This window comes from Perca flavescens, chromosome 22, assembly GCF_004354835.1.
Source record: "Perca flavescens isolate YP-PL-M2 chromosome 22, PFLA_1.0, whole genome shotgun sequence".
NCBI lineage: Eukaryota > Metazoa > Chordata > Actinopteri > Perciformes > Percidae > Perca > Perca flavescens.
Genome location: NC_041352.1, coordinates 10,405,582 through 10,431,249, shown reverse-complemented (window position 1 = coordinate 10,431,249; position 25,668 = coordinate 10,405,582). Strand labels below are relative to the sequence as shown.

General features: G+C 38.2%; 1 protein-coding gene across 1 annotated transcript in view; it reads left to right on the top strand.

The window, feature by feature from the left end:
* Window positions 1–201: 201 nt before the first annotated feature.
* Window positions 202–25,668, top strand: part of ofcc1 (orofacial cleft 1 candidate 1) — a 93,614-nt gene continuing 68,147 nt past the window's right edge. Inside the window, exons 1-6 of the mRNA XM_028569969.1 lie at window positions 202–264; window positions 18,280–18,350; window positions 18,726–18,901; window positions 22,050–22,154; window positions 22,800–22,883; window positions 25,336–25,560. Coding sequence (XP_028425770.1) covers window positions 202–264; window positions 18,280–18,350; window positions 18,726–18,901; window positions 22,050–22,154; window positions 22,800–22,883; window positions 25,336–25,560 — 724 coding nt within the window. The remainder of the gene's footprint in view (window positions 265–18,279; window positions 18,351–18,725; window positions 18,902–22,049; window positions 22,155–22,799; window positions 22,884–25,335; window positions 25,561–25,668) is intronic.

The window sequence follows — 25,668 nt, the reverse complement described above, 5'->3', positions numbered from 1 at the left end:
GGTTATTTAATAGATACAGTAGATCCATGTATTACACTACATTGAAGGGTTTTGATTGGATTTTGAAGGATTATCGGCACATTTAAGATGTATTTAATGGATTATCTGTTACAGAGGTTTAAGGGGCAACAGAAGGAAAAGACAAACTTTGTTTCTCTTCAGGTTGATGAAGGTGATGTTTCTTCTTGCTTTTCCCTGGTAATGGTCCAGTGGGGACTGATGCTGAGTGACACCCAGGAGATGCGGGTTCAAATCCAGCCTCAGGTATGCCACACAGGAGTGTTTAGGATGGATGGATGTGGTTTCATTTGTGCTTTCCTTTGTCAATTTCAACTTGCGTATTTCAAACATCGATTTCAACTTCCAACATCTATTTCAACTTGCAAATTTCCAACATCTATTTCAAATTGTGAATTTCCAACATCCATTTCAACTTGCAACTTGCAACTAAAAGTGTTAAACCCCTTAATATATACAGAATAACATCACATGTAACTACAGTTTGTATCATGTGACCTTTAACACAGAAAGAGAGATGATTAATATTAAAGAGACTGTCCTTCACCGAGAAACTTTCCCAGAGGTCGTGTGCAATTACGACCTGGCGATGCCCTCTAGTGCCTGTAGTAGTTATGATGGGAGCAAACCAGGAAGTAAGGTGATGAACTGGCTGCACTAGTGTTCAGTTGTCTTAGTGCGCTGTTAACAGCGTATAATACAGTATGTAATGGGTGTGTCGTCATGACCCTGGGAAGGGCGAAGGTTATTTAGTGACACCGGTATCAGGATCAGAATCAGGATGTGCAGCGGGGTGTACATGTGTGAAGGCCAAACATTTTGCCTCGCGGTAGGTGCAGTGTTCATTTAAATCTACAGCACGTGAGAGTGTGTATGAAAAGTTGTTCAAAGTAAAGTCTTTTTACACGGTTTAGGCTAAAACAAGTATAGCCTAGCTAGCTAATGCTAAAATAAATTACCTCATTTATTCTCATGTATTTCATGCTGTAAAGCCTATTTTATACAGTCTATGTGTAAAGCCTGCAAACAACTGCAACACACCTGCTCTCCAACTTGATTAATAAGACAATGACAGTGTATTCATTCTGGGAGTTACGCTGGGTTTTCACCAGTGGTTTTCACAGGCAGCTTTCTCCAACTGCAACTCCATTAATGTTCTGCAAAAGTTGACTCTGAGTCATTTTGGTGAACCACTTTCACCACTGTCAGCATACTTCGCTCATACCGCTGTTCGGCTAATTCCGATGGCGCTGGTTTGAAATCATAGTTGAATATCATGGAATCTGTCCCTAGGCTACTCGCAACCCACTCTTTTTATTTATTTATTTTTTCTTGCAGCCCACCGTTCTCTACATTCATGCAGCCCATTTGCAGACGCAGAGTGCAGCCTGGTTAATGATGACGTATTTACGGCATCTTGCTAAGTTACAAAAACAAACCGTCACCTCGTACACTTCAGTCAGCAGTGCTTGTTGGAGGATGCAACTGCGAGCAAAAATAAGCTTTTAATAGAAAGATTCTATTTATTTCTATTCTATTATAGACGGATAATAGAAAGCGCAAAAACGGTGAAAAGGCGACAATTTAAAAAGCAAAGCTCTAGAAAGTGATGTGCTAAAACTGATTTGCTAAACTGAGCAACTCTTTTATTAAAGCGCCAAATGAAGACAATGTGACTGGTAAGATAAGCTAGTTTGGAGAAGTGCAGGATGCTAGCAATCAGATTAGTTACAATATTGATCCATTATGACTTTTATCATTGAAAGGACAGTAAATATACAAAGCCCACGACTAAAAGGGAATAGAATTTCATGTAAAAAATTATTCAAAGTGCAATACATTTTATTGTTATTTTTATTTATTTCATTTAATTTAATTTAATTTAATTTAATTTAATTTTATTTAATTTTATTTAATTTTATTTAATTTTATTTCATATTTTCATTTATTGTTTTATTTCATTTCAAGGTTTGGAATGTAAACATTACATTGTGTTGTAAAGAATAATATTGTTATACGTTATCTAATAAATCTACATTTTGAAACTGAATTGGAAATTATATTTTTTTTAAATACACTGAATGACAAGGCTGTAGAGAACAGTGTGCTATTACAGACTTATATACTAAGGTTTTAATTACATTATTTTAATATAGTCAGTCATGAAGTAAAGTGGTCTGGTCTAAGGCATGAAACTCAAGGGCTGAAAATGAGTCCCACTCTGGCCCTGCCGCTGTTCTTATAGGAAATGAACTGAACCACTCTGCTCTGCCGGTATTGAAGCTGCCTGTTAAAACCTAGCGTTAGCATTAGGACAAAACTACTGACTATAGTTGCTACTGTTCTTACTGATGCATACAGTGGCTAGTGTAGATCTTCCACTGACATGAATGTTAATTTGAAATGTAAAAGTTGAAATATAAAACATCCAGCAGGTTGAGTGAGACAAGTGTACCTCAGTTAACTTCTACATCTAAATGTGTCCTTGCTTTGCCTGTGCGTTAATATGTCAGTGCACACACAGTAGTAAACATAGTGTTGAATCATTAACTGTAGGAAATAGATCATTAAAAGTTCAAAAGAGATCTAGGTTAAACTCACAGAGTGAACATTATACCCTTTAAAAAACTTAAAAGGCAAGAGGCAGAGGACGCAGTCTATGAATAGTCCAATGAGCTTGCTACTGCCTAAGGGTCAGCGTTGCATGTCCATTGAAGACGAGCTGAGTGGAGTTGGTCATTGAAGATATTTACATTTCAAACATTCGGCTAGATATTAAGACGGATATGTGGGTTTACCTAGTGACCTGGTCCATCCAGGTTGATCTCATTTCAGGCTGTTACAGCAGGAGTCCAACGTGGACAAAGTATTTCCTGGTATGTAAATTCAAACAGGCCAACATTCTTGTGAATAATCAGTAAATAAGCATGTTTGAGCCGTTGACAAGCTTATAAAGATTCTATTCTGTAGTGTTTCCTAGTTTAGTCTTTAGTTTAAAATATTTTGAAAATAAGCACAGCATATTGAAAGATTATTTTGTGTGCTGCAATGAATAACAGTTTTACCAAAAAAAAAAAAAAAAAAAAATCTTGTTCTACATAGCTGCTCCTCAGTAAATGATGCCCAGGCATATTTTTTGCCTGTGGCAGTGTCAAATGTTTTGCAGTCAGAACATGAGAGTGGAGAGTGACAGGAAATGTGAAGGCGAGATGTATTAACATGTATCAAAAGCTGGATTTTGACATAGAACACTACAACATAAGTAACTTGGTTGTCAGGTTGGACTGTGGGAGGACTTAAGGAGTGAATTGCATCTAGCAGTGGCAATGTCTAATCTATTTTCCACTGCTGTGGCAAGCAGTAGGCCTAATTGGTTAGCAAGCACTTTTTGGGTGGGATTCATTAAAAATAAAATCAGCAGTGATCAGACCCCAAAAACTAGAGACCAGAGAACGTTTGAATTAACCTCTCACTCATGTCTGTCATTTGAAAAAAGTTTCAGTTGTAAAAGTGACATTCGTTTTTTTCAATAGACAATGTCATGTGACTGACAGCTGGAGCACTTTTATGACTCTAAAAAGTTATACAAAAAACAATAACTGCTTTACAAAATATCTGGTTATTTGATGCAAAGTAGAAGGTACAAGCCTGTGTGCATAGACATGTAGACATATGATGTCAAAATGCACTTTGGGAGCTGTATTTATGCTCCAAAGTACATTTTGGCAAGAAACAATAAATCACAGGGCTTACATTTATTTTATGTGCCCTGCTAATGGAAGGAGGAACCAGTGGTTGGGTTCTCATTGTCCAAGGGACAGGGTCATAAAAATTCCATCATAATCTTTTATTACCCGTCGTTTTTTTTTATGATAATAAGACATTTAATTTTGTTTACATTTTTGGATAATTAATATATACAGAACAAGCTTATGCATACAGTACAGGCCAAACGTTTGGACACACCTTCTCATTCAATGTGTTTCTTTATTTTCCTGACTATTTGCATCCTAGATTCTCACTGAAGGCATCAAAACTATGAATGAACACATATGGAATTATGTACTTAACAAAAAAGTGTGAAATAACTGAAAACATGTCTTATATTTTAGATTCTTCAAAGTAGCCACCCTTTGCTTTTTTTGATAACTCTGCAAACCCTTGGTGTTCTCTCAATGAGCTTCATGAGGAGGTCACCTGAAATGGTTTTCACTTCACAGGTGTGCTTTTTCATGGTTAATTATTGGAATTATTTCCCTTATTAATAAAAAAGCAAAGGGTGGCTACTTTGAAGAATCTAAAATATAAGACATGTTTTCAGTTATTTCACACTTTTTTGTTAAGTACATAATTCCATATGTGTTCATTCATAGTTTTGTTGCCTTCAGTGAGAATCTACACTGTAAATAGTCATGAAAAAAAAGGAAACACATTTGAATTAGAAGGTGTGTCTAAACCTTTGGCCTGTACTGTGTATAAGAGCATGAAGGTAAAAGATGAACAGGAACACAGGTAAATATGTGCATTATCAGTAGGCTATAACTTGCTTATCCTTCATCCTCTACCACATCAATCCCCTTTTATTCACCTTGTTTGTACAAGGCTGCACAATTGTTGAGCTTTTTAAAGAAACTTTAGATACTCAGCTGCCATGACATTTTTATCATTAATATCCTCTGATCTTGTGTTTCCCGGTAAAATATAGCCTATAAAAGAAAATATTCCAAAAAAGAAATAAAATATTCAAAGAAAATATTTGGTTAACGCGACCTCTGGGTGGAAGCCAAAGATTATGCTGTTGAGAATACTCTCAATACAATCTGCAGCTTTAATGAATCTAGTTACAGTTACAGGACAGTTTTGAATGAATTTAGTGACTATGGCACCATTTTTTTGTGCAGTGACGAACGTTTTAAATATGCTACAGCTCTGATTTGCTTTTGTTGATTGTCTGATTTGTTGGGAATGGTCTGAGAGAGCCGTGTGGAGGCAATCCTAGCCCCCTGTTTTTCCCAGTATTTTGAGTACAGCCCCTCAACGTTTAACTCTCTGGTGATGAATGACAACGTTTACTTGGAATATCAAGTTGTTGTCCATCCATCATCAAATGTATCTGGTCACTGTTAAAAAAATAACAGAATTTACTCAGACTCCTCAAGAACAAACACACCACTCCAAAGCCTGTCAGGTTTCAGTAGCTACAACTGCAACTACTGCCACTATTACAGAAACAAACCTATAATGTCATTACACAACCTCTAGGGAATTCAAACTGTTAAGTAGTTAGGGGCGCCTATAATCACCCTACTTTTCAGCAAATGACAGGCATGAAACATAGGGTTCATTGTCAAGTCAAAGATGAACAGAGCTGCAAACTGATTGAATTAGGTTGGCTGACAAAACACCTACTTTAATTGTAAAGTAATTTACACTAATGTAAACTAATTGTAAACTAACTAAACAGAAAAAAAAATGTCTTCATTTAAACCATAAAGGCCTAATCTTCACAATTTTTTAAAGGTATTTCCCATAATGTTATTTCTTCATCTTCATATATCATGTCTTCATATGCAAGTCCAAGTTGGTAAAATCTCCCCCAGTCATTGGACATGCATGTTTGCACTTTTGTCTTGTTTTAGCAGTCCAAATAAGATAACCATTTGTAAATATGAGAATTACTGTATAAAGATTACCGGAATAGAAAGCAATTGATTAGATGAACAAAGCATCAGTATCCCCATCAATATCACCCAGTTTTACATATTTGTTTTTCATGTATCGTGTGAGTCATCAAAGTGCGGCTCCTGTAATAGATAGAGTCAGACTCATCTCTCTGCTCTTGTAAGTTAATGCCTCAGACTGTATTTCATACCATATCCTAAACATACCGAGCCTTTGAGCCACTGACACACCACCCCCTGTGGCCTCTTGATCTTTAAACGGGATCACAAGACCTTCACTGTGGGGTGACATCACTGCATCTCAGAATAAATGACAAAGAAAGAAAGAAAGAAAGAAAATATATTTATAGCGCAAAGTTTCATTCCGACAATTGTCTAATTTCCTCAAGCGTTTTATGCGTGAACTCGCAGTCAGTATGCTCATCAAAGGGCCAGATTCACTGCCTGTCACAAGGCGCATAATACATCCTTGTCATAGAGGAGTCAGTTGCATGTAAGATGCCCCTTGTTGGTCAGCAAGATGTTTCTCAAAGACTCCCCCCTTGCGCTCAATTTCTCTTCTGAGATCATGCCCTAATGATGACCTTAGGCCCACTTTTAATCACTATTAGCATTGCCCTTTTAACAATTATTCCACTCCTCTGCACAATTTTAACTCTCGAAGCATGAGATTGATTCCTGTGATTGTTAATGCCTAATAGACACAATCTTTTGGGGCCACGTCAGTATTTTCCTCACAAGATGTGATGTATTGAAAGGAAATGATAGACCATTTAGAACTATTGCCTTCTATGGCTTTTCCTTTACGTATTGCTTAACGCTATAGTGCGTAGTTTCTGTATCCCCCATGAGGAATTCTAAGTAATGACAGCAAAACTGTCGGCGCATCCACATGATACAAGCCACCCCAAACCCTCATCCACGCAGTTGTTAGTAGCCAAGGTTAAAAAAAACATGACGGACTCTTCCGAAAAGGTAATTATTTTTACTCGAGTTTCTGCGGGGGAAAGTCACAGGACTACACCATGTTCTGAACATAGCCATACTGACAAATACAGAGAGAGTTGTGTGGAGATGATAGACTCAATTAGCTTTGTAGCAACTCATTTGGCAATGGCTTGAATGTAACGGACATTTATTAATATCAAAATGTTATGCACTAAAGCTTTAAGCAGTATCATGCAAGGCAAGCTGGCTTCCACAGCAATTGCTCCCAAGTTGATGTTTGGCATACATGTCCTTTTTCTTTTCTTTTAAATGTCACTCACTCCCACTCTTACAAGGCTGTGTGAACACTGTTGTCAAAGACAAAGCAAAGCAAGTATAGAAGTATAGAAATAGATTTAACCAAAAAGTCAAAGTCTACAGAAACTAAATGACACCGACTCTTCATTGAAAACCAAAATCCAGAAACAACAATGCTTGACAAAGTAGATGCAACAGTTTTCTGACAGAACTACAGTTGTAGTGTACACTGTTATTAGCAATAGTTTCAATGATGTGTCAATTCTTTAAACGCATGTCAGAATTTGTAAGTTTATATATATACATCTACTGTATATAGATGACTGTAAGAACTATTTGCCCTCTGCTCTTTTGAAATATAATTTTGAAATATGACATATATACATTGTATTAACTCTGAGATTTCTATGCTCAGGTCCAAGAAATAGGTTTCTGGTGCTGCAGTGCTACATTCATGTTTGAGTAATCTACATGTGAATAATAAAGTAGCCTTCAAGGTTTATGTATTTTCCCCTTCACAGGCGGTGTTATTAATAGGTTCATCTCTCTTGCCGCCTTAAATACAGGATGAAATATTTTGACATGTTCATAGCATAGGGAGGGAGGGCCAGGCCAAATAAACATTTGTTTTAATTAATCATTTGATCGTGAATTAAAGGTAGCTTTACCGCCCACTGGCCTTTCTCTTTAGCTCTGACATCACCTTGAGTCAAAAAGTCTGCCCCCTGTAAGTCACATCTGTGTCTATTTAGGGAAAATCTTTACAGAGATAAATTATTTTTGAGCAATGAAGGATGAATCTCCTGTGTTTTCTTTGACCTTGTGAGCAAACTACAAAAAGTGGAGCAATCGATCGCTACCCTCTGAAGATTCTGCAATATTGTATTTTGGAATGAATGAGTGAAAAAAACAACAAAGAAATAGAAGTCAAGCCAGATGAACAGCTGTATTGAGATAAACCGTCACCCCATATGCTGAGGGAAAACAATCTCTGCACATTATGGAGAGTGAAGATGAAAAAAAAAATACACTTAATCAACTAACATTGATATTACTTCTGGCAATTAGGAGCATGCTGGTAATGATATGAGTTTTCAGCTGTAAATAATTATGCTGCCTGCGGGCCATACTTTAATTCTCGGCTGTATCTATAAACAATAATCAAACCAACAGCAGCAGGCTAAAAGTTGGAGATGTGTGGTTTGCAGAGCAGCGGTTGAGGAGCAGCTTATTGAAGCCCTGTGGTGATGCCGGTAGTCAGGTTCACCTTCAGGTGCTCTCTCATCTGTGCACCAGCGCGCTAATGCGCAGCTCTATTGATCAGCATGGATGCGTCAACACACATGCAGGTGCACACAAAGCACACAGATATGAGCTCATATCCAATAGCACAGGGTTATGTGCATGCAAACTAACAAGCACTAGGCCTATACATGCACATCAGGGTACCAGGATAGTAGAGGGATGCTTTGACCAATGCAGCCAAGTAAATATTAGAGAGACTTTGCGTAAACACTCAACTCTGTCATTAACTATAAACTATAACTATAAAAAAAAATATATAAATATATATATATAACTATACTTAATTATTTAAACGGTATATTTATTTCTATTGGTACCGAGAAATGAAAGCATTCTCATTCTATTTGAAAGTGCAGAATGTCCTAATTTACACCATGTGTTGGTTTGTGTAATTGCGTTTTGTTATTTACCAAAGAAAAACACTGCTACAAGTTCTAGATTAAAATATTTCAAATCATTTGTGTCAAGCATCCGTCAAGAATATTACTTTAAAACTGCTTTTGGCATCTGAAAAGCAAAGCAAATTGCATGTGCCCAAGTTAAAACCTCACATGCTTAACGTGCATGTTTACTGCACTGCCAATGCAGTATGTCACAATTTAAAAAGAGGAAAGAAAGAAAATAAACATAAAACAAAAGAGTGAGACTCGACAGGTAACTTTTACTCACTGTCAAACAGGAAGCGGCAGCCTGCTGATGTATAAGGACTAAGATGAAGTGCATAATTAAGGAAACATATGAAAGCCGGCACTGGGCCTGAGATTAATTAGTTGCGTGTCAATACCCTCATCAATATCCGATTAACTAATGACACATGGCCCAATGAGGGCTATTGATCTGCTCCAAGTCTGCTGTGTTAATAGGTTGAAGCTGACATTCAATGGGAAAGCTGACAGAACACTGTGAGGAGAGTTTTGCAGCGTGCAGGGCCCTAAACACAGCAAAATCAGAAATGTCCCCTCAGTCATAAGTAGTCAAATCACATTTGTGTAATGTGGTCTCACAGGATTCCAGTGATTGCTGTGACCACAACTGAACTTATTCGGCTTTGCTAGAATTCCCATCCTTTTAGTGATAATTAAAAATGACCCCAAAGGACCCCCCAAAAAAAAAGGACTCAATCTAGATTAATGGTGATGGAATGGCCAACATCATAAGTTAGCCCCTTTATGATAATGATTGTAATGATAATAATGAACACTTGGATGAAGGATGAACAATCCCCTGTCCTGGAGTTGAATCCCTATACAGGTTAATTAGGTAAGATAACATCATTAGCCACTCTCATGCCTGCACAGAGAATTAATTGGATAAGATGGAGATTTAGGTCTATATTTAATCGCATAAACGATCAACGACAGCTTAACCAGGTAATGGGAGGTCCAAATCGTTGGGCATCTTATTTAGATCACATTTTAGCAGCTTAATGAGCAAACAAAGGATCCCAGTGGTTTGTAATACAGGCGTTGTAAAGATCCACTTTGCATGCAATGTACTGAGTCAAATGTGAATGAATGATGGATTATTGTGGCTTTTTAAATTTCTGATTGTTTGCAGCATTGTAGCATTAATCAAAGAGAGATTGTAATGCGGGTCACTTGAACAAACAGAACAAAGTTCACAGCACCAATCGTAAATTTTATACAAATTGAAACAAAGACTCAATTTTTTTACAAAACAAACAAAGACTATTCATTGCTATTACATATCAGCAATCTCTTTTCCTCAGTTGAAAAGGCCACCAATGGCCTGATGGCGTTGCAGTCATACATAAAGCACAGTCTGACACAGTTTGTTCAAAGGGATGCATTAGCTGTGATCTGTTCTAAAGGGGGACATCAGTGTTAATATGCCTTATGCCAAAGGTGAGCGAACCAATCCGCCGGGTGTTTCCTACCTATTCTTCACAGCAGCTGTAAAGCTTGCTGGGTTGTCTTTGGCTGGAAAACACATTTGTGTGCAGTTCCCTCTAAATAATGCATGGGGGCAACTTTTGTGTGAATTGTCATATACTACATAATGGATGATCACAAAGCAGTGTGAGCGCTTTACCTTCAGTTTGGGGGAGTTCATTGTAGTCGGCACAGAAAGGTGATAAAGCGGCCTGTTTTACCAGTAATATCTCTGGCTCTGTTGAAACAACACGTGAACATCTCTTTGAACGAGTGCTCTGCCACACTCCCCATTAATAATGAAACAGCATTTAAAACACAAACAGTGATGCCATCTGGTAGATGAGACTGTCACACAGACGGAACTTTATCTTGGCACAACTCAACGGTTCTAGTTTTGGTAATGGCATGCATTAGACTGTGTCAGATATCGCTCTTTCCCTGAATTTAAATGACAAAAAGTTCCTACTGTGATCATTCAAGTACTATTTTCCTTTCGCTTAACTAAATGTATAACATACGGTGTGTATAACAGATAGTCAGGTAGAAACCTGAGATCTAAATGATGTATTTTATATTTTAAGAGGTGTATAATCTAATTCAGACTTTCTCTTGCACTTTTTGTTTCAGTGAGTGAAAGTGAACATGAGGAGGTTACCCGAGACTGCGTGTACGTGTGTGTGTGTGTGTGTATGTGTGTTGTTAGGAACTGCATCACCTTGACGACTGAGGTGTAGCTGACCACGAAGAGGACGAATTCGGGCCTCATAAGGTAAAATACCTCTTAATCCTAAACAAAATCAACATGCATGTATACAGTTACTAATATAATGTGCTAGTTATTTGCAATAGATTTGGTTTATTATCCAGTAGGATCAAATTGCATTCCTAAGTAAAAAGTGCACTTAGAAAGGCATTACCTTCTGGAAATGTACCTGAGCAATGTACCCCTAATTCCCATAAATAAAATGCAAAAGACTCAAATATACTTTACTGTTGCTCATTTCACATTGCACTGCTGATAGATGCCTTTGTAAGTGTACTTAGAGTAAATATGCATGCAAAACGTCTCCATTGTCCTTTTTCTACCCTTATGTCAGCTGTGTGAACTCTATGTCTTGAGGGAGACTGGCTGTTGTCAAACTATAAGAAAAGGCCTCTGTCCACAAGCAAATAAAATAGTCTTTGGTGCCTGGTGCCCTGTCCCTTGGTGACTATTGAATTACATCCCTTATCCATGTTCGCGGAGAAGAAAAAGAATGTCAAGCGAAGATTTCAGGTCGCACTATGCCATAGAAGAGGGGAAGTGCCTTGTCTAGTGCAACACAGACCCCACTGTCATTCTGGATTAAGGGTTGATTGAGCTTAGCTGACTAGATGACAGAGGAGATGGTCATTCTCAGGGCAGGAGAGAGAGATGGGAAAAAAACCCAATGCAGGTCAAATATACTGGCATGTCATTTTAGAGGAACAATGTACATACTTGCTTTCTTTATAACTTTTGTGTGATTTGGGCAGTAGGTTTCTTTGGTTCATAATGTCATTATGTGTAGACTATTTGTAGGATCTTAAATAACAACTTCCTCATTTATTAAAAAGGAGATTTTGGGGGTCTGACAAAAGGCCAAGAAGCAATTGATTATAGGAGGTATTATATAAAATGTTGCATCATTTTGAAAAACGTAACCCTTATGTTGTTCTTGGGTCAAATTTGACCTGTTTTTAAAGTTTCTATGTCAAAAATATGAGTTTCTTTCAACCAAATTGCCCAAAAATAACTCGGATGGTTCCATACACAAAACAGGCGGCGATTATCTATCAACATAGGTTTCTCTGATCTTAAGGTTTTTTTTTAAATCGACAATTAGGTATAATTTAATATGAATGAGGTTTATTTACTATAAATTCCATAAATAAGTGTTAAACTATAGGTAATTATTTGGAATGAAGATGGCTAAGAAGATGTAACACTGAATCAGGTGATCATTTATACTTTATGCTTTAAGAATAGGCAAAAGGACAACACAAGGGTTTGTGCAGAGAAAAAAAAAGCATTTAGAGGCATCATGCTGCAGCAATCAATTGACAGCAGTGTCTTCTTTCTGCTGTTAAACTCTGACCACAGATGCTTATTCCTGGCATGTTGCTGAGATCAAACGAGGAAACAGTGCTGTGGCGTATGGGTCAAAAACAAGTACATCTGCACGGAAACCCTGTATAGATGATTTTGCCGTGTGCTGGGCTGGTGTTGGCAGTGTATGTTTACATGGGTGTATTATTTTTTTTTTTACACAGTAGTGAACTCATACATGGCTACCTCTCTGGATTGATACTAACTCAAGTCCAGCAAGTACATCTCTGTACTCTGTACTTGCTGGACTCTGTATGACTTTAGGGGTTGTTACACGTACTGTAAAAAAATTTAAAAATAACTTTTGACAGAAAGCCTGAACCTCAAGCAGAAACGTGACTCAGCTATTTATGTGGTTAAAAATGATGTTGGCAATCTCATTCGTTAAGGAGCCAGTGTTTGGCAGGAGGCGTGCAGTTTTATTATTTTTCTTGCAGCATCACAATTTTACAACCTATAAAACACACACACACACACACACACACACACACACACACACACACACACACACATATCCCTATTAGTAACCCAGAAAAACAGTTCAGCAAATAAAAAACAGGAATTTGAGGGCTGTCTTTAATTCAATAAAATACACATGTTAAGGAAATGCTGCAAAGTAGCTCTTTATCTAAAAGTATTATCCTTCTTTTGTGTAGCTGCTGATAAGCGCCATTGGACCAAAGGCACAGCTGGAAATATAACGAAGGAGTTTTAGCCTCCACAGTTGTTTACACAATCAGGTTTTTTTTTGTGGGCTGCGATAAGGTGCATGGATATCCTGTGGTCTTTGCCTAGTTAATGTGTACGGACCGCACACTGGCTCTGCTTTCACTGAGTTATTACGCCGAGTGTAATTTGAAACAATTACAAAAACACTGGCCCACTTGTTACAACACTCATTTTCCCTTCACATATACAAACCACAGATTCAATAGCTTTACATGTTTTTCAATCACACCCAGTGGAGCAGTGTTCAGTGTGAAAAAGTATAGCATTTCATCCCAGCTCGCATGGTATGGGATAATCTTTCACATTTTGCCTGGGGTTTGTTTTGCTATTTCAGCAGAAACTTGTGCAAGCCATGTGAATTACCATAGGAAAAAGACGATACAAATACTAAATGATATTGTATCAGATGTAAATGAAGAAACTATTTGAATAATCAGGGCAAATAATTTGTTATGTGTGATAATAAATGGTGTTTATTGCCCTTTATTTTACCAAGATGCATTGCAGAGATAACAGGTTAAAACACACAAGCAGGGAAGGATTTTGTGCTGCACAGTAAGCTATTAAAATAGCTCTTTTTTGTGCAAATTCCAGCTCTGATAACAGTAACAAACTTTGAATTACAAGTCAAATTTAAAGTTTGTGTTTTAAGTCAATAACAGATGCTCCTCCCGTGCGGTTCAGATTCATGGGAGCCATACAACTTTAGATTTATCTTACCATATTTTCATACATTCTGTTTTGCAGGCCTTGACATTGTTCAGAGATCAGGGTCAGCCAGTGATGATCTTTTGCAGTTTGTGGAGATGGACACCTTTAGCAGTGTGAGTACAGTTTCACTTCTGGCCCCTCATAGCAAGTGTAGCTGAACACAAAGAGGTCAGGCCTTGTATACCTCCATCTCTCTCACTGAAGGTGCTGGTGCAGTCTGACCATTGACATTTAGCATTCCTCCGCGCTGCCTCTGGGTTCTCAATGGGGGATTGAGGGGTGCAGAGGCCAGTGCCTGGTTCTCAAGGGTAAAAACAAAAAGGCTCTTGAAAATCCCAAGGAGTTCCCATGATCCCAGGAAAGACCTTGATCCGACCTGTGTTAGATTTCCATTCCCCGGATTAGGGCACACAAAAAGAACATATTTGACTGATTTATTTTATCTTTTGCTCTGGATTTCAGACAATGGATCACAATGTCTTTTCCTTGACTGGCACTGACATATCTGGCACGGTGATTTGGCAATAATGAGAATTTGTAGAAGTTTCACAGTTTAGTCCAGTTTTATTTCCATAATCATTCGGCATTCATGGCCTTCACTGACATTTCTAAGTGGGTGCAGAAGCTTGTAGTGACATTTTATGGTGGAAAGTTTTCAAAGTCATTTTTCAAGGTTTTTTTTTCTCCAGTAACATACATAATCTGTTAGCATCAAAGAAGCACACATGCATAAATAATTGACTAATTCACTTAAAGGGGGGCAGCGTAGATTAATTAAGCTTGAATACTAATTATGTTTTCTGTCTACACCAACTGACGCCGTTGTTGTTTAAAAAGAAACTGTTTGGTGGGTCACAATTACCGTGCACGTATATAAGGCTGCTCTATAAATTAAGATGGTTTCACATTTTAAGGGGCTCTATGTGCCTTTGAAACAAAATGCTAACCTTATCTGCACTGATTAAAATAAAGATGCTTTGTAGATGTTTTCATTATTCTTATGGCATTTCAATGATATGGCCATTTTCTATTATGTTGATAGAACAAAAAGCGACTTTATAAATAAATAAATCAAAATCAACTTTTATGTCTTTATTGATTTAGCAAGGCATTCGGTCTCATCTTTATTATGTCTTTTTAATGATTTTATTACAACCCATCATGACAACCCGTTATATTCACACATTATATTAAGTGTAGACAACATGATTTTACAATATTTACTCACACATTTATTTACATTGAAATTCGGATCAATGGTCAGGGATTTTCTATGTAAAGCTCTTTAAACTCTTGTCATTTCCGGAAACACTCGTCCTTGACTCCTTTGCCTAGTGCACAGGGTGCTTGTCTGGAAATGGTAGCTTCGAGTAGCTCTGTAAATACGAGGTTTTGCTGCCTGCGCTCCCCTGGCAAGCAGCACGCACACAGGGACAGAGGAAGACAGCTCAAAGCTGGGGCCTTGTTTACAGCTGCGTGGGGAAGAAAACAGGCAGACGTAAATGAGGGTTGACGGTTTCATGAAGCACAATTGGTTGATGGCAGATTCAATGTGACTGGGCTGAACTGGGCGATGATCCGTACAGTATGCAAAATTCACTTTCTAGCTGGTCTGTGCCCACCAGCCCCTAGCAGCGAGCGGTCTTCCCCAAGCCCTTCTAGCTATGCCTTTGAATGCAACAAGAACTGAACAAGGCATTGTTGTGCTCAATTCCTTTTGACAACAATCACATTCATAAAAGAGAGGAAGAAAAAAAAATATTTTTTGTCACCAGTTATAAATGATTTTTTTTCTCATGTTGACTGCAAAGTAAGCCGTTTGTGTGTACTGCACAGCTGCATTTTGGAAAGTGTGACGGCTTAAGGGGGCATAGATGCTTAGATGACAAGAGAATGAACTCAGGGGCTATGGCATTGTGCTACTCGATATGTATGTTGTAATATACCCACAATTCTTGGCACATGATTTTTTGAGCAGCACCATAAATTTGACATATTTATGTGCAATATGAGAGGGAAATTAAATGTGTTTGCCTGCACTTGGCCAGTTTACAGTAGTATTGAACAGCCATTCCTATCTCTACAAATCCAGTTTATTTCCCAAACCTCTATTCTTTTTTTCTCCTCAGGATTGAATTGTTGTTTATCGTTTTAGAAATGCAACATCTGCATGTTCCATCCGGTTATGGCACATTAAACAACAGTCCTCGTATTAAAAGGAGCATGCTGTCAATGTCAGTGGGGTCTAGGGAACGAGATGAGAACCAGGCATTTGTCTTAGCTCTCGAGACAGAGAGGCTCACATGGTGCTGTGTGGATTAGATTTCTAGTGACAATGACCCAAAGCTTTAAACCTGGGGTGTTTGTACTGTACTCAATCTGTGTACTTTCCCTTGTGTGTTTACTAAGGTTTTCTTCCCACTGTAACTGAACTTAAGGCGAGAATACATAATCAGAGGACTTATTGACATTTGCAGGACATGGAGCTGATTTACGTTGCATAGTAAGAAACATGGGCACTGTTAGAAATGAGAACAAAACTGTGTCTAGAGGAGAGCTAGTATGAACTGATATAAAAATTACACGAGGGAAAGAATAAAAGAAATATAAAGTACTTTTGAAGAAATTAATCTTAAGTAATTTTCTTAAAATTCTATGTTACATTGCAGTGTGAATCATTTATATGCATTAAAGGCAAGTATACATTACACTTTTCAAGAGGAAGATTCTATTCTAGATTATTCTGTGCATTAATTACAGTGATAAACAAAATACATTTGTATAGCCTTAGATCAAACTTAACGTGATTTCTCCTTTGATCTCTCCAAAGTTCCTTTAGCCCTAAGGGCAAAAAGCAATAATTTGCAAATTAAAGAGTATTATCCTCCTTCATTGTTCTAATTTGATGATTAATTACTTTGGCAAAATAATATATCAGCAGTAACTGTTGTCTAAGGACTGAACAACAATCTAATAGTATTTGAATGCATTCATTGTAAATGCATTCATAATGTTTTTCAGAAATGTCTGTGAGATTCCAATAAAATGTATTGAACACAATATATTGAAATATAATGATTACAAATGTCATGTAGCTTATTTAAATGAACGTTTCAGTTTACTACATAAACAAAGCAAATTGTATGCATTTTTTTCTTAGTAAAATGACCTGATTACTTTTCCTAAAATAGTTTCAGGGAGTTTCTCAATTTGCATATGCACCCAAACAACATTTATCTTGCAGAAAGGTGTGTGTTATGAAATGAATGTAAGAAAATGAATGAAAACACAGGGAGACAATCACCACCGATGCCGACTTTGCCAGTCTCATACTCCGCAGTATGTGGAACTCAGAAAAACTGATTGGTACCCAGTCGAAATGAAAATGGTTTTTAAATAAGTTACAATTAGATAAGCATTAATCTCAGTGGTATAAATGAATGTCTTGCTGTAGGGCTTGTTGAATGTAAAAACAGATTTACCAAAACTCCTCTTACCAGATTGGTCTGGAAGTAGTCCTTCTCTATTTAATTGTCATTTAGAGTTGAAATAAGCCCCCCCACCCATTCTGCCCCTTGATTTTTGCCTTTGAAATTAAATATTGTATACAAATACATGCTGTTCATGGGCATGAGCACAGTTCATCATTGAAATCTGCATAAAATGATGCTTAAAAAGCTCCATACGCTTTGAGCAACAGAGCTCTTTTATATGGTGCATTCTTATGTAAACATATCCATAACAAAAACAACTACTTATGTCTTTTACTTCAGCTTTCTTATTGTTCTGCTCGTCCGCAGAAATGAGAGAAATGTGGGACAGCAGAGTTTGTTCCCCTCTTGATTTCAAAGGAACCCATACTTGCTTTCATACATTCCTCCTTTTTTCTTTCCATTCCATGCCAATGTAGACCACCTACAAGTCAAAATAGTGTTGACTTAGATAGATAGATGGATAAATAGATAGATAGATAGATAGATAGATAGATAGATAGATAGATAGATAGATAGATAGATAGATAGATAGATAGATAGATACTGTATAGATAGATCACATTTGTATTTATTTGCTTTACACTTGGATTCTATTTTGAAAATTCTCCAAGTTTCACAAAATACAAGGGGCCTGACATGGTGTTATTTAAAGACAATTGTTTTTCTCTCCTTTGAGATTTTTTAGGTTGAGTTCATGTGAATGTAAGTAAAGAGAAGTGTGCCTAGATTACCATACTCCATTTGCACATTAAGACTGTGTACTTTCATTCAGCCTGTGTAAAAAATGCATCATTTTCCAGGAGAGTGTTGTTGCCCATTCATTTTCAAAACAAGGAAGGAGGAAGTATTTTAATGTGACCTTCATTACACATTCGTGTCAACTTTTCTTATCTATTTATGATTAAATTCTTTTCCACTCCTGTTGTTCAATTAGTGCTTGACCCCTTTAGCGGCGATGTAAATTAAATGACATTTTAGTGTCGTCCCATATTTAAAATACTGCGTTAGTTGCGGATCATAAATGATGATCTTCATTCTGCAGCTAATTTATTCATTTAACAATTTCCCTCCAGAAGTTACAGCAGAAGGCTCTGCAGCAACCTAAGCAGAAGAAATCCAAGTCGGCTGAATTTCTGATGGGTGAGTCCTGCTTGATGAGTTATTGCTCATAATTTGTGTAAGGATTAATTAACTAATTACAGACAAATGGCTTTGGGCTAAATTTTGCTCTTGCTTGTCAGGGCGCAATTTGTAATTATTTTAATAATTTCTTCTTCTTCTCTTTTTTTTCTCCTCCTTTGCAAGATTCTGATTTAATTTTAACCAAATTGTGTTTTAGTGTCATTCGTGGAGGATGCGCTTGAACATTTTGGGGCCGAGAAATCACCAATAGAAACCTTCGGTTGCCAATAAAAGTGCTTTGTTGTTTTACGAAACGCTTTCACCTAGCTTGTTGCTTAGCTCCGTCATGTCACTGCTTGTATTTTTATTTTATGTTTCTACTTATTCTGTCAGGGAGAGAGGAGCGAGCCGCTGTGGTGGGCATAGAAAACCCAGCCTTCGATGGAGGAGGAAGCACCGAGCTCTCTGTTCCTCCTGTTTGGCTGGGGAGAGAAATTCAAGGTGACAGGCCAGATAGCACCCTTGCAGCTCACCAAAAAAAAATGGAGCTGCAAGACCCTGCCAAAGAAAGAGGTGAAGCTTCATTCTTCATTAGCCTCAAATTTGTTGACAGTAGATGTGTTCCTGATCTAACCTTTCTCTCACTCCCTCCCTCTCTCTCTCTCTCTCTCTCTCTCTCTCTCTCTCTCCGTTCGGGGGGCCCTGGGTCCCTGCATTCCAAAGCAAGCGTGTCCTAACAAGCAACCCTCGTATAACTTCTTCCTCCACTGGAGAACGCTACAGTAGTGGGTGTTCTATCTCTATCTAGAAGTACCCTCGACACAATCAGCCTTGACTCCCACTCTCGGCTACATGCCTTGTGGTGGGCTGGAGTCATAGGAGAGTGCATTTACATACGCTACTACGCTACCAAGCCGATCCGCTGTCTGTGTGGTGTACTCACAACGCCCCCGAAACACGGCTTAAGGCCAATCAGGCATACGAATATGCCCCCTTATAATTCAGTATGTCAGGGAGAACTCTTGAGGAATGGGATGGTAAATTAGGATGTGTTCAAGGTTGTGAGCGTGCCAGTTTTCTCAGGGATGAGTCACATGTTAAGATTCTTGATTTAATGTTATTTATTTTGCTTTTTGCTGTGCATGGCGAGTAATTATTATCAATTATTGTCAAGATGTTTTATGCACAAGAGGTAGGATTAACCCCCCCCACACACACATGCACACACACACACACACAAACACACACACACACACACACACAAACACACACACATGCACAAAACACACACACTCTCTCCATGGTGTGTGGAACTGGCCAGCATATGAACAAAAAAATATTTTCTATCAGGTCAAGAAAGTCAGCCCATGAACCAGAAATTAATAAGACTTTTTCACTAGCTGAAGTTAATTGCTTTAGCAAAACAATCAACCATTCCAGAAGTCATCATATTTGCTCCTGTTTTGTTTTTCACTCTTCTATCACATTCATTTGGAGTTGAACACAATGTAATGTATATGTAAGGACAAATAGTCTCTTCTCTCTTCTCTTGATCATGTCAGAGATCCACGACACATGTTGATACGCACTGTACATTTCTATCCACATGTTTTTGGGCATTTTGAGTTTCTGCATACAAAATTTGAATAGAAAATTCGGTATATGGAGAAAAAAAACTTTTTATGCTTGGCTTAAGTGGAAATTAGCATTGCAGTGAATTTTAACCACTCATCTTTAAATGACTTAGCCCCAGAAATAAAGAATAGAATTGAACTTCACAAAATGTGTTGAAAACGCATCATTATGTTGTCTTAGATTAGATTATATGTTGGTAGTAGATGATAAAAACAGGTGTTAGCTACTTATAACTATATTCTTATCCAAAGACAAAAACTAAATGAATAAAAGAAAACTATAGAGAAGAAGAACATTATGATGTCTTATTGGTTTACACTAATGATCTCTCCATACACACTTCAACACAAAAATCCAAATTAAGGAAACACAACTAATCTTAATTCTCAAATAGTGGTTTTATTGGCTATAAAAGGTCCACTGTCTCCGAGTGTATCAATAGTGATGTCTTTTATAAACATATATTGGTATGCTGATGATTAGAGATAAGATAAGTTAAGCAGAGTTTCCTCTCTTCTTTTTTCTTCTATTAATTGGAAATGTAAATTAGGACACTTGCCATACCCTTAAAGCGTACAAAATGAACTTAGATTAGAACTCAGGAAAATGTGATACATTTCATATATACACTACATTATACTACACGCTATAAATCACAGAGCAAAATAAGCAACAGTTTTTCATTGGGGATTGTAAATATTCATATTGGAAGATCACAAAGGCATATTTTTCTATGTTTGTGTGACACTTTTATTTGGCCTTTACCAAACTCTTTCATTATCTCTCATTCTCTGTTAGCAGTAACTCTGGATAGCAAGAAGTGCTAGTTATTGATAATGTGCATAGAAGAACAGAGAATTGAAATTTTCATTAGAGAGATGAACTGGAGGACAGTCAGACTATTTAGGTAAATCACAGATATGACTCAAAAAGGCGATCCACGAAGCTACCACCATTATGCAAATTTGTGTTTGAAAAAAGGCTTTCATAACCTCAGAGCTATTTGCGGAGAAATTGTTCAAACTCTTTGTTAACGATGTAGAGGGATTTAACATGTGAATTTCACAGTCAATTTATGGTGCCGTTGAGGAGTCACACGGCTGCTCCTAGTTTAATAAGTTTCTCCGTCTGACTGTTTCACTTCGAGTGAGGACAGAGTGTGAAAACCTCATGCAAGATATTTCATATGAGCACGAAAGAATCCCAGTGAGCTTTTTCGGGTAGTGGCCTAGTGGGCCAGTGGTGCTCCTATGCAAACACACTTACTCACATTTTTATGCGTCCAAGCGCCGATACCCACAAACTTCTATAAAGGCGATCCTTGTGTGGAATATATAACATGATTTAATGCACCATGCATTTTTTTTTTTGCCCCACAACCTGAGAAATACAAGTAAAGCAATTTAGATTGGAGTGAAATATTCAAGGCCTGTAATGAGAATGATTTTGGGTTAAGAAAGCTGCTTGGTGGGGTGTACCCTTAATAGAAAGAGCCCCGGAGCCATTGGATTCCCATAAACTCTGTGGAGCAGACTTGATACCCATAGGTCAGTGATTGCTAATAAGAAGTCAATGAGACATGGGCGCCGGTTATTTTCCTTAAGATCAGCTCCTCCAAAACCCAGTCCTCTAGGCCGCTGACCTTGGAGTATTTAGAAGGTATTGTCTTTGAAATTCCTGTTACTTTTGAGCTTGTAGACCTTCTCATTAGTTCCTTTTGAACACGGCAAACATATGGCAGTCGTATTTAAGAGATTGCCTGCCGTGACCTTTTGCAGCATGCTAATTAGGCCCCAGAGCAGCGCAGGCCGTGGAGAGGTGCACTGAGAAACCCAGCAGTCTCTTTCCCACTTTCTGCCTCTGTACTCATGTCTCATCTTGGCTCTGCCTTATCTGGTAGCAGCGGCTGCCCCTGCCCCTGCCCTTCGACAGTGTGGGTTTCAAAATTAACATTTCGCTTCATGTGCTTCTAATAACCACTAACCTGAACCTGTACAACTCCCCCATTTCCTTCCCCGCCACCCACCCCCTCGCCAACTCCCAACCCCTCTTTCTCTCATTCTCTCGCCGCTCGCACTTTCCACAGGAAATAAACGTGCCCAAAATTACTTTGACCCGTCGTCAGCAGAGCAGACAGACCCAAGGCATTGCGGGATGGCTGGGGTCAGCGCTGAAGATGAGCTGGAATTAAGTATGCCATTCTCTGTCATAATAGTTCTCCTCGGTTCATTAAAGTGAGGTGAGAGAGATCACTGGTAGCAGGCCGCCATTTGTGACGGCAAGACAGTCTATGTAAATACCCCAAGTGATGGCATCGCAAGATTGGCTCCCCAACTCGCTGTCATTGACGAAGGTTGCGTATCATTGGTCAGTTTTCATTCCACCGTGGCTTTCTCTTTCCCCTGTCAAATGACACACGCAGAGCCACATCAATAGTTTGCAGCCCCCCTCCTAAAGTAGGCCTATTAAAAGCGAGCTCTTGGGAGCCAAGTAATATGCATGTTATAATGAAACATGGCTATTAATGGAGAAGCCATTTCACCTGTATCTTTTGGATATCACTGCCGTGTAATATCAAAGGATTCGCCAAACCAAATCTCATCACATGATGACAGGCCAGCTAACAGGCATGTTAATGCTCCTATTTCATTACCCCTCTGCATACACTTGATTTTCACCCCTCTCCAGCCACAGCTAATATCTCTGGTTTGCATGTTAAGATGTGGTTCAGATTGACTTGTCTGATAAGTAGAAAGTAATTTTGACACACACAGATGCATGTAATTTTCCAGCACGTTTGAGGGTGTACTCATTTTATAATTGTTTTGACTTGTAGCAATATTGAATGCTGATGAAAACAGGCTGTATCAAAGAATGGCTGCATTGCTGGATGAGGATGAAACCTTCATGAATATACCTGGTATGTATCTCCATATTACTGTAGTCCTGTATCTTGGTAATTAGGAAGCCGCCGATTGGTTGACCCTCATCCAAATAGCAAAGATTAAAAAATACAAACATTAAGTTAGAACAACTACTTTAACTTTACATTGTATTTCTTTACTTTAGAACAATTACTTCACTTTTACATGACATTACTTTAATTTAGAATAATTTAATTTAAAATTTTGGGACATGTGATGTTAATGTAATCCCTTGTAATCACTATTTATTTGACATGTCCTGATTTAGAAAAAAATGAACTGAAATACCATTCTTACGGATCTATCTAATGTATTAATTGTGTCACTTGTGTCTTTTGTTTTTCATGATGATATATTGATAAAAACATCATGTTTTAACTTAATGGGACCAAAGTTACAATTCAAAACAGTGACCACAGCCAACAATAATGGTGCCACTGAGTACTTTAAGAAAAGAAAAAAGAAAGTGAAATCATAAACAACCCAGACAGAAAACAAGACGCTACATTTTCCACTACCAGTGAAAGCAGTGCTTACATAGAACAAAGAATAAGACTAGGAACGGACCTTCACTTGTAGTCAGTGCTTTCCAAGCACAGCCATTGTCTCACAGTAGGCGTGCCTTTTCTCATTAGCTCAGTTTCATTTAAATATGTAGCCAACCAGGCAACATTGAGGTGGTTTAAGCTTAGCATTGTTCTGGGTGAAGACAGTCGCACCAGATCCTGTTGACATGACGCACATCTCCCTTGTAATTCCAGCGCACAAGTGATGGGTTTAGGCCCGCTTCAACGCGGTAGAATTTAGTCGGCTTGTATTATTTGCCATTGTCTTGGATTTAGCTGTACCACCGAGATTAGCAGCCCCATCCATTGTCTTGGAATGTTCATGAAATCCCACAGAAAAAGTAAAGAGGATCTTGGATTAACAGTTCCTCCATGCAATAGGCTGAGAGACTGGGAAAGAAAGAGAGAGAGGAAGAGAGAGAGAGAGAGAGAGAGAGAGAGAGAGAGCTCTTACTTCTGTACTGTTGGAGTCCAACTGTGGTGACTGCCAGTAAGCACTTCACCAAGCTACAATGGACTTGAAGACAATCACCTTATGCTGTTGTATAGATGCCTCCCACCGGTGTAGGCCGCATGTCTTCTTTGCAGCTGCAGAACCAGCTCAGTGCATTTCAGTACTGATCCTGACATTTTGTGACTGCTTTTCAGGCTTTTTGTCTCAGCTTTTACAGCCTGCCACAAAGCACCATGCCCATTTCACAAGAAAGAGCATGAATACGTCAAAGTATTAATGAAATGGACAGTGGCCAGTGCTGTAGACATTTTCTCAGAAAAAAGAGATTCCTGGAGAAATCCCTTCTGTCTGTCGAAGATCTTCACTTCTTTTTATCTCAATACATTCTATTGCTTTGGCATGGAGATGAAATAACACAGAATTGGTATTCTATTCATTCTAGTTCTCTGTAAGGCGTTAGGCATTGATATCAGCTTCTATGTGAAAAGCATTAGGTGGTGATAACAGCTTTGGCTGTAGCACACATTGGACTGCACACGTTGAATACACAGATGCACAAAAAATACCTCTTTGCTTTCTACCAACGAGGCGGTGGAGCAAAACTGAAAGACGCACAGCAAGCGGGTTAGCCACTGTAGATGATGCTTTCAGTAATTAATTCTAGCTTACTAACTAAAAACTAGTTCACATATGGTGCAGACAAAAACTTAGTGTCAATGTATGGGCTTGTTATTCACAATTTATTTAGGGTAAAGCCACAGCCACTCATTTACAGTAATATGCAAAAATATACTACATTTTCCTTTGATTCCTTACACAGAAACACATTAGATATACAGTAGGCTATGTACAGGATCAGTTCAATCTTATTGTACCCTGTTCTACATCTGTTCCTAAGTTAAAAAAACTAAAAACTCCTGTTTATTTAATTATAAAATTCCAATCATGCATTTCCCCATGATTTCGGATTAATGTTAAGACATTTTTTTCAATTGAAGACCACAGATTTGGTAGAATAAACAACAGATTTTGCTAGAGTAAACAACAGTGAGCGTACGGTATTAGCTAAAAAGCAAAGCAGGCTAATGTGGTCATGTTTAATGCCCATGTAGAACTACAGTCCTGTCTCAGTGTGTATGTCATGATCAGGATCTGAGGAATAAAAAAAAATGCTTTAGTGGTATGTGTGAATATGATACTTTGGTTTTGGTTTTGGAGCGTTCACATTGTATTTGTGTGAGTTACTGTTTTAGAGTACATCATTGTCCACCTAGATAAATGTCTTGTGTATACTGGATGTGGTAAGTATGCACATCCATCAGTATGTGTATGCATGTTTTTTTTTTTTTGTCTGTGTGTGTGTGTGTGTGTGTGTGTGTTGTGTGTGTGTGTGTGTGTGTGCGTGCCCACTGATGCGTATCTCTCCAGGTACGCTGCTAGCCTCCAGGGATGAGGAGGTGTTGGAGGTGAAGGCGGGTGATCCGGTGCTTCAGCGGCGACTACTGCTCCACGGTGGTGGTGATGCCTCGGGCTCCAGGCCCTCCCTGGCCCATACCATTGCCAAAACACAGGCTATGGCTAGTGCTGGGCTGGGAGCAGAAGCTGGACTCGAAGCAGGGAGGATGGTAATGGGCAGAGAGAGCACTGTAAAAAGTAATGCTATGCTTTTATTTATGTTTTGTATTTAGTTTCTAATGCAGAGAGGCATTATGTTAGTATATTATTATTATGACACCTATTATTATTATTTTATGGTGGTAT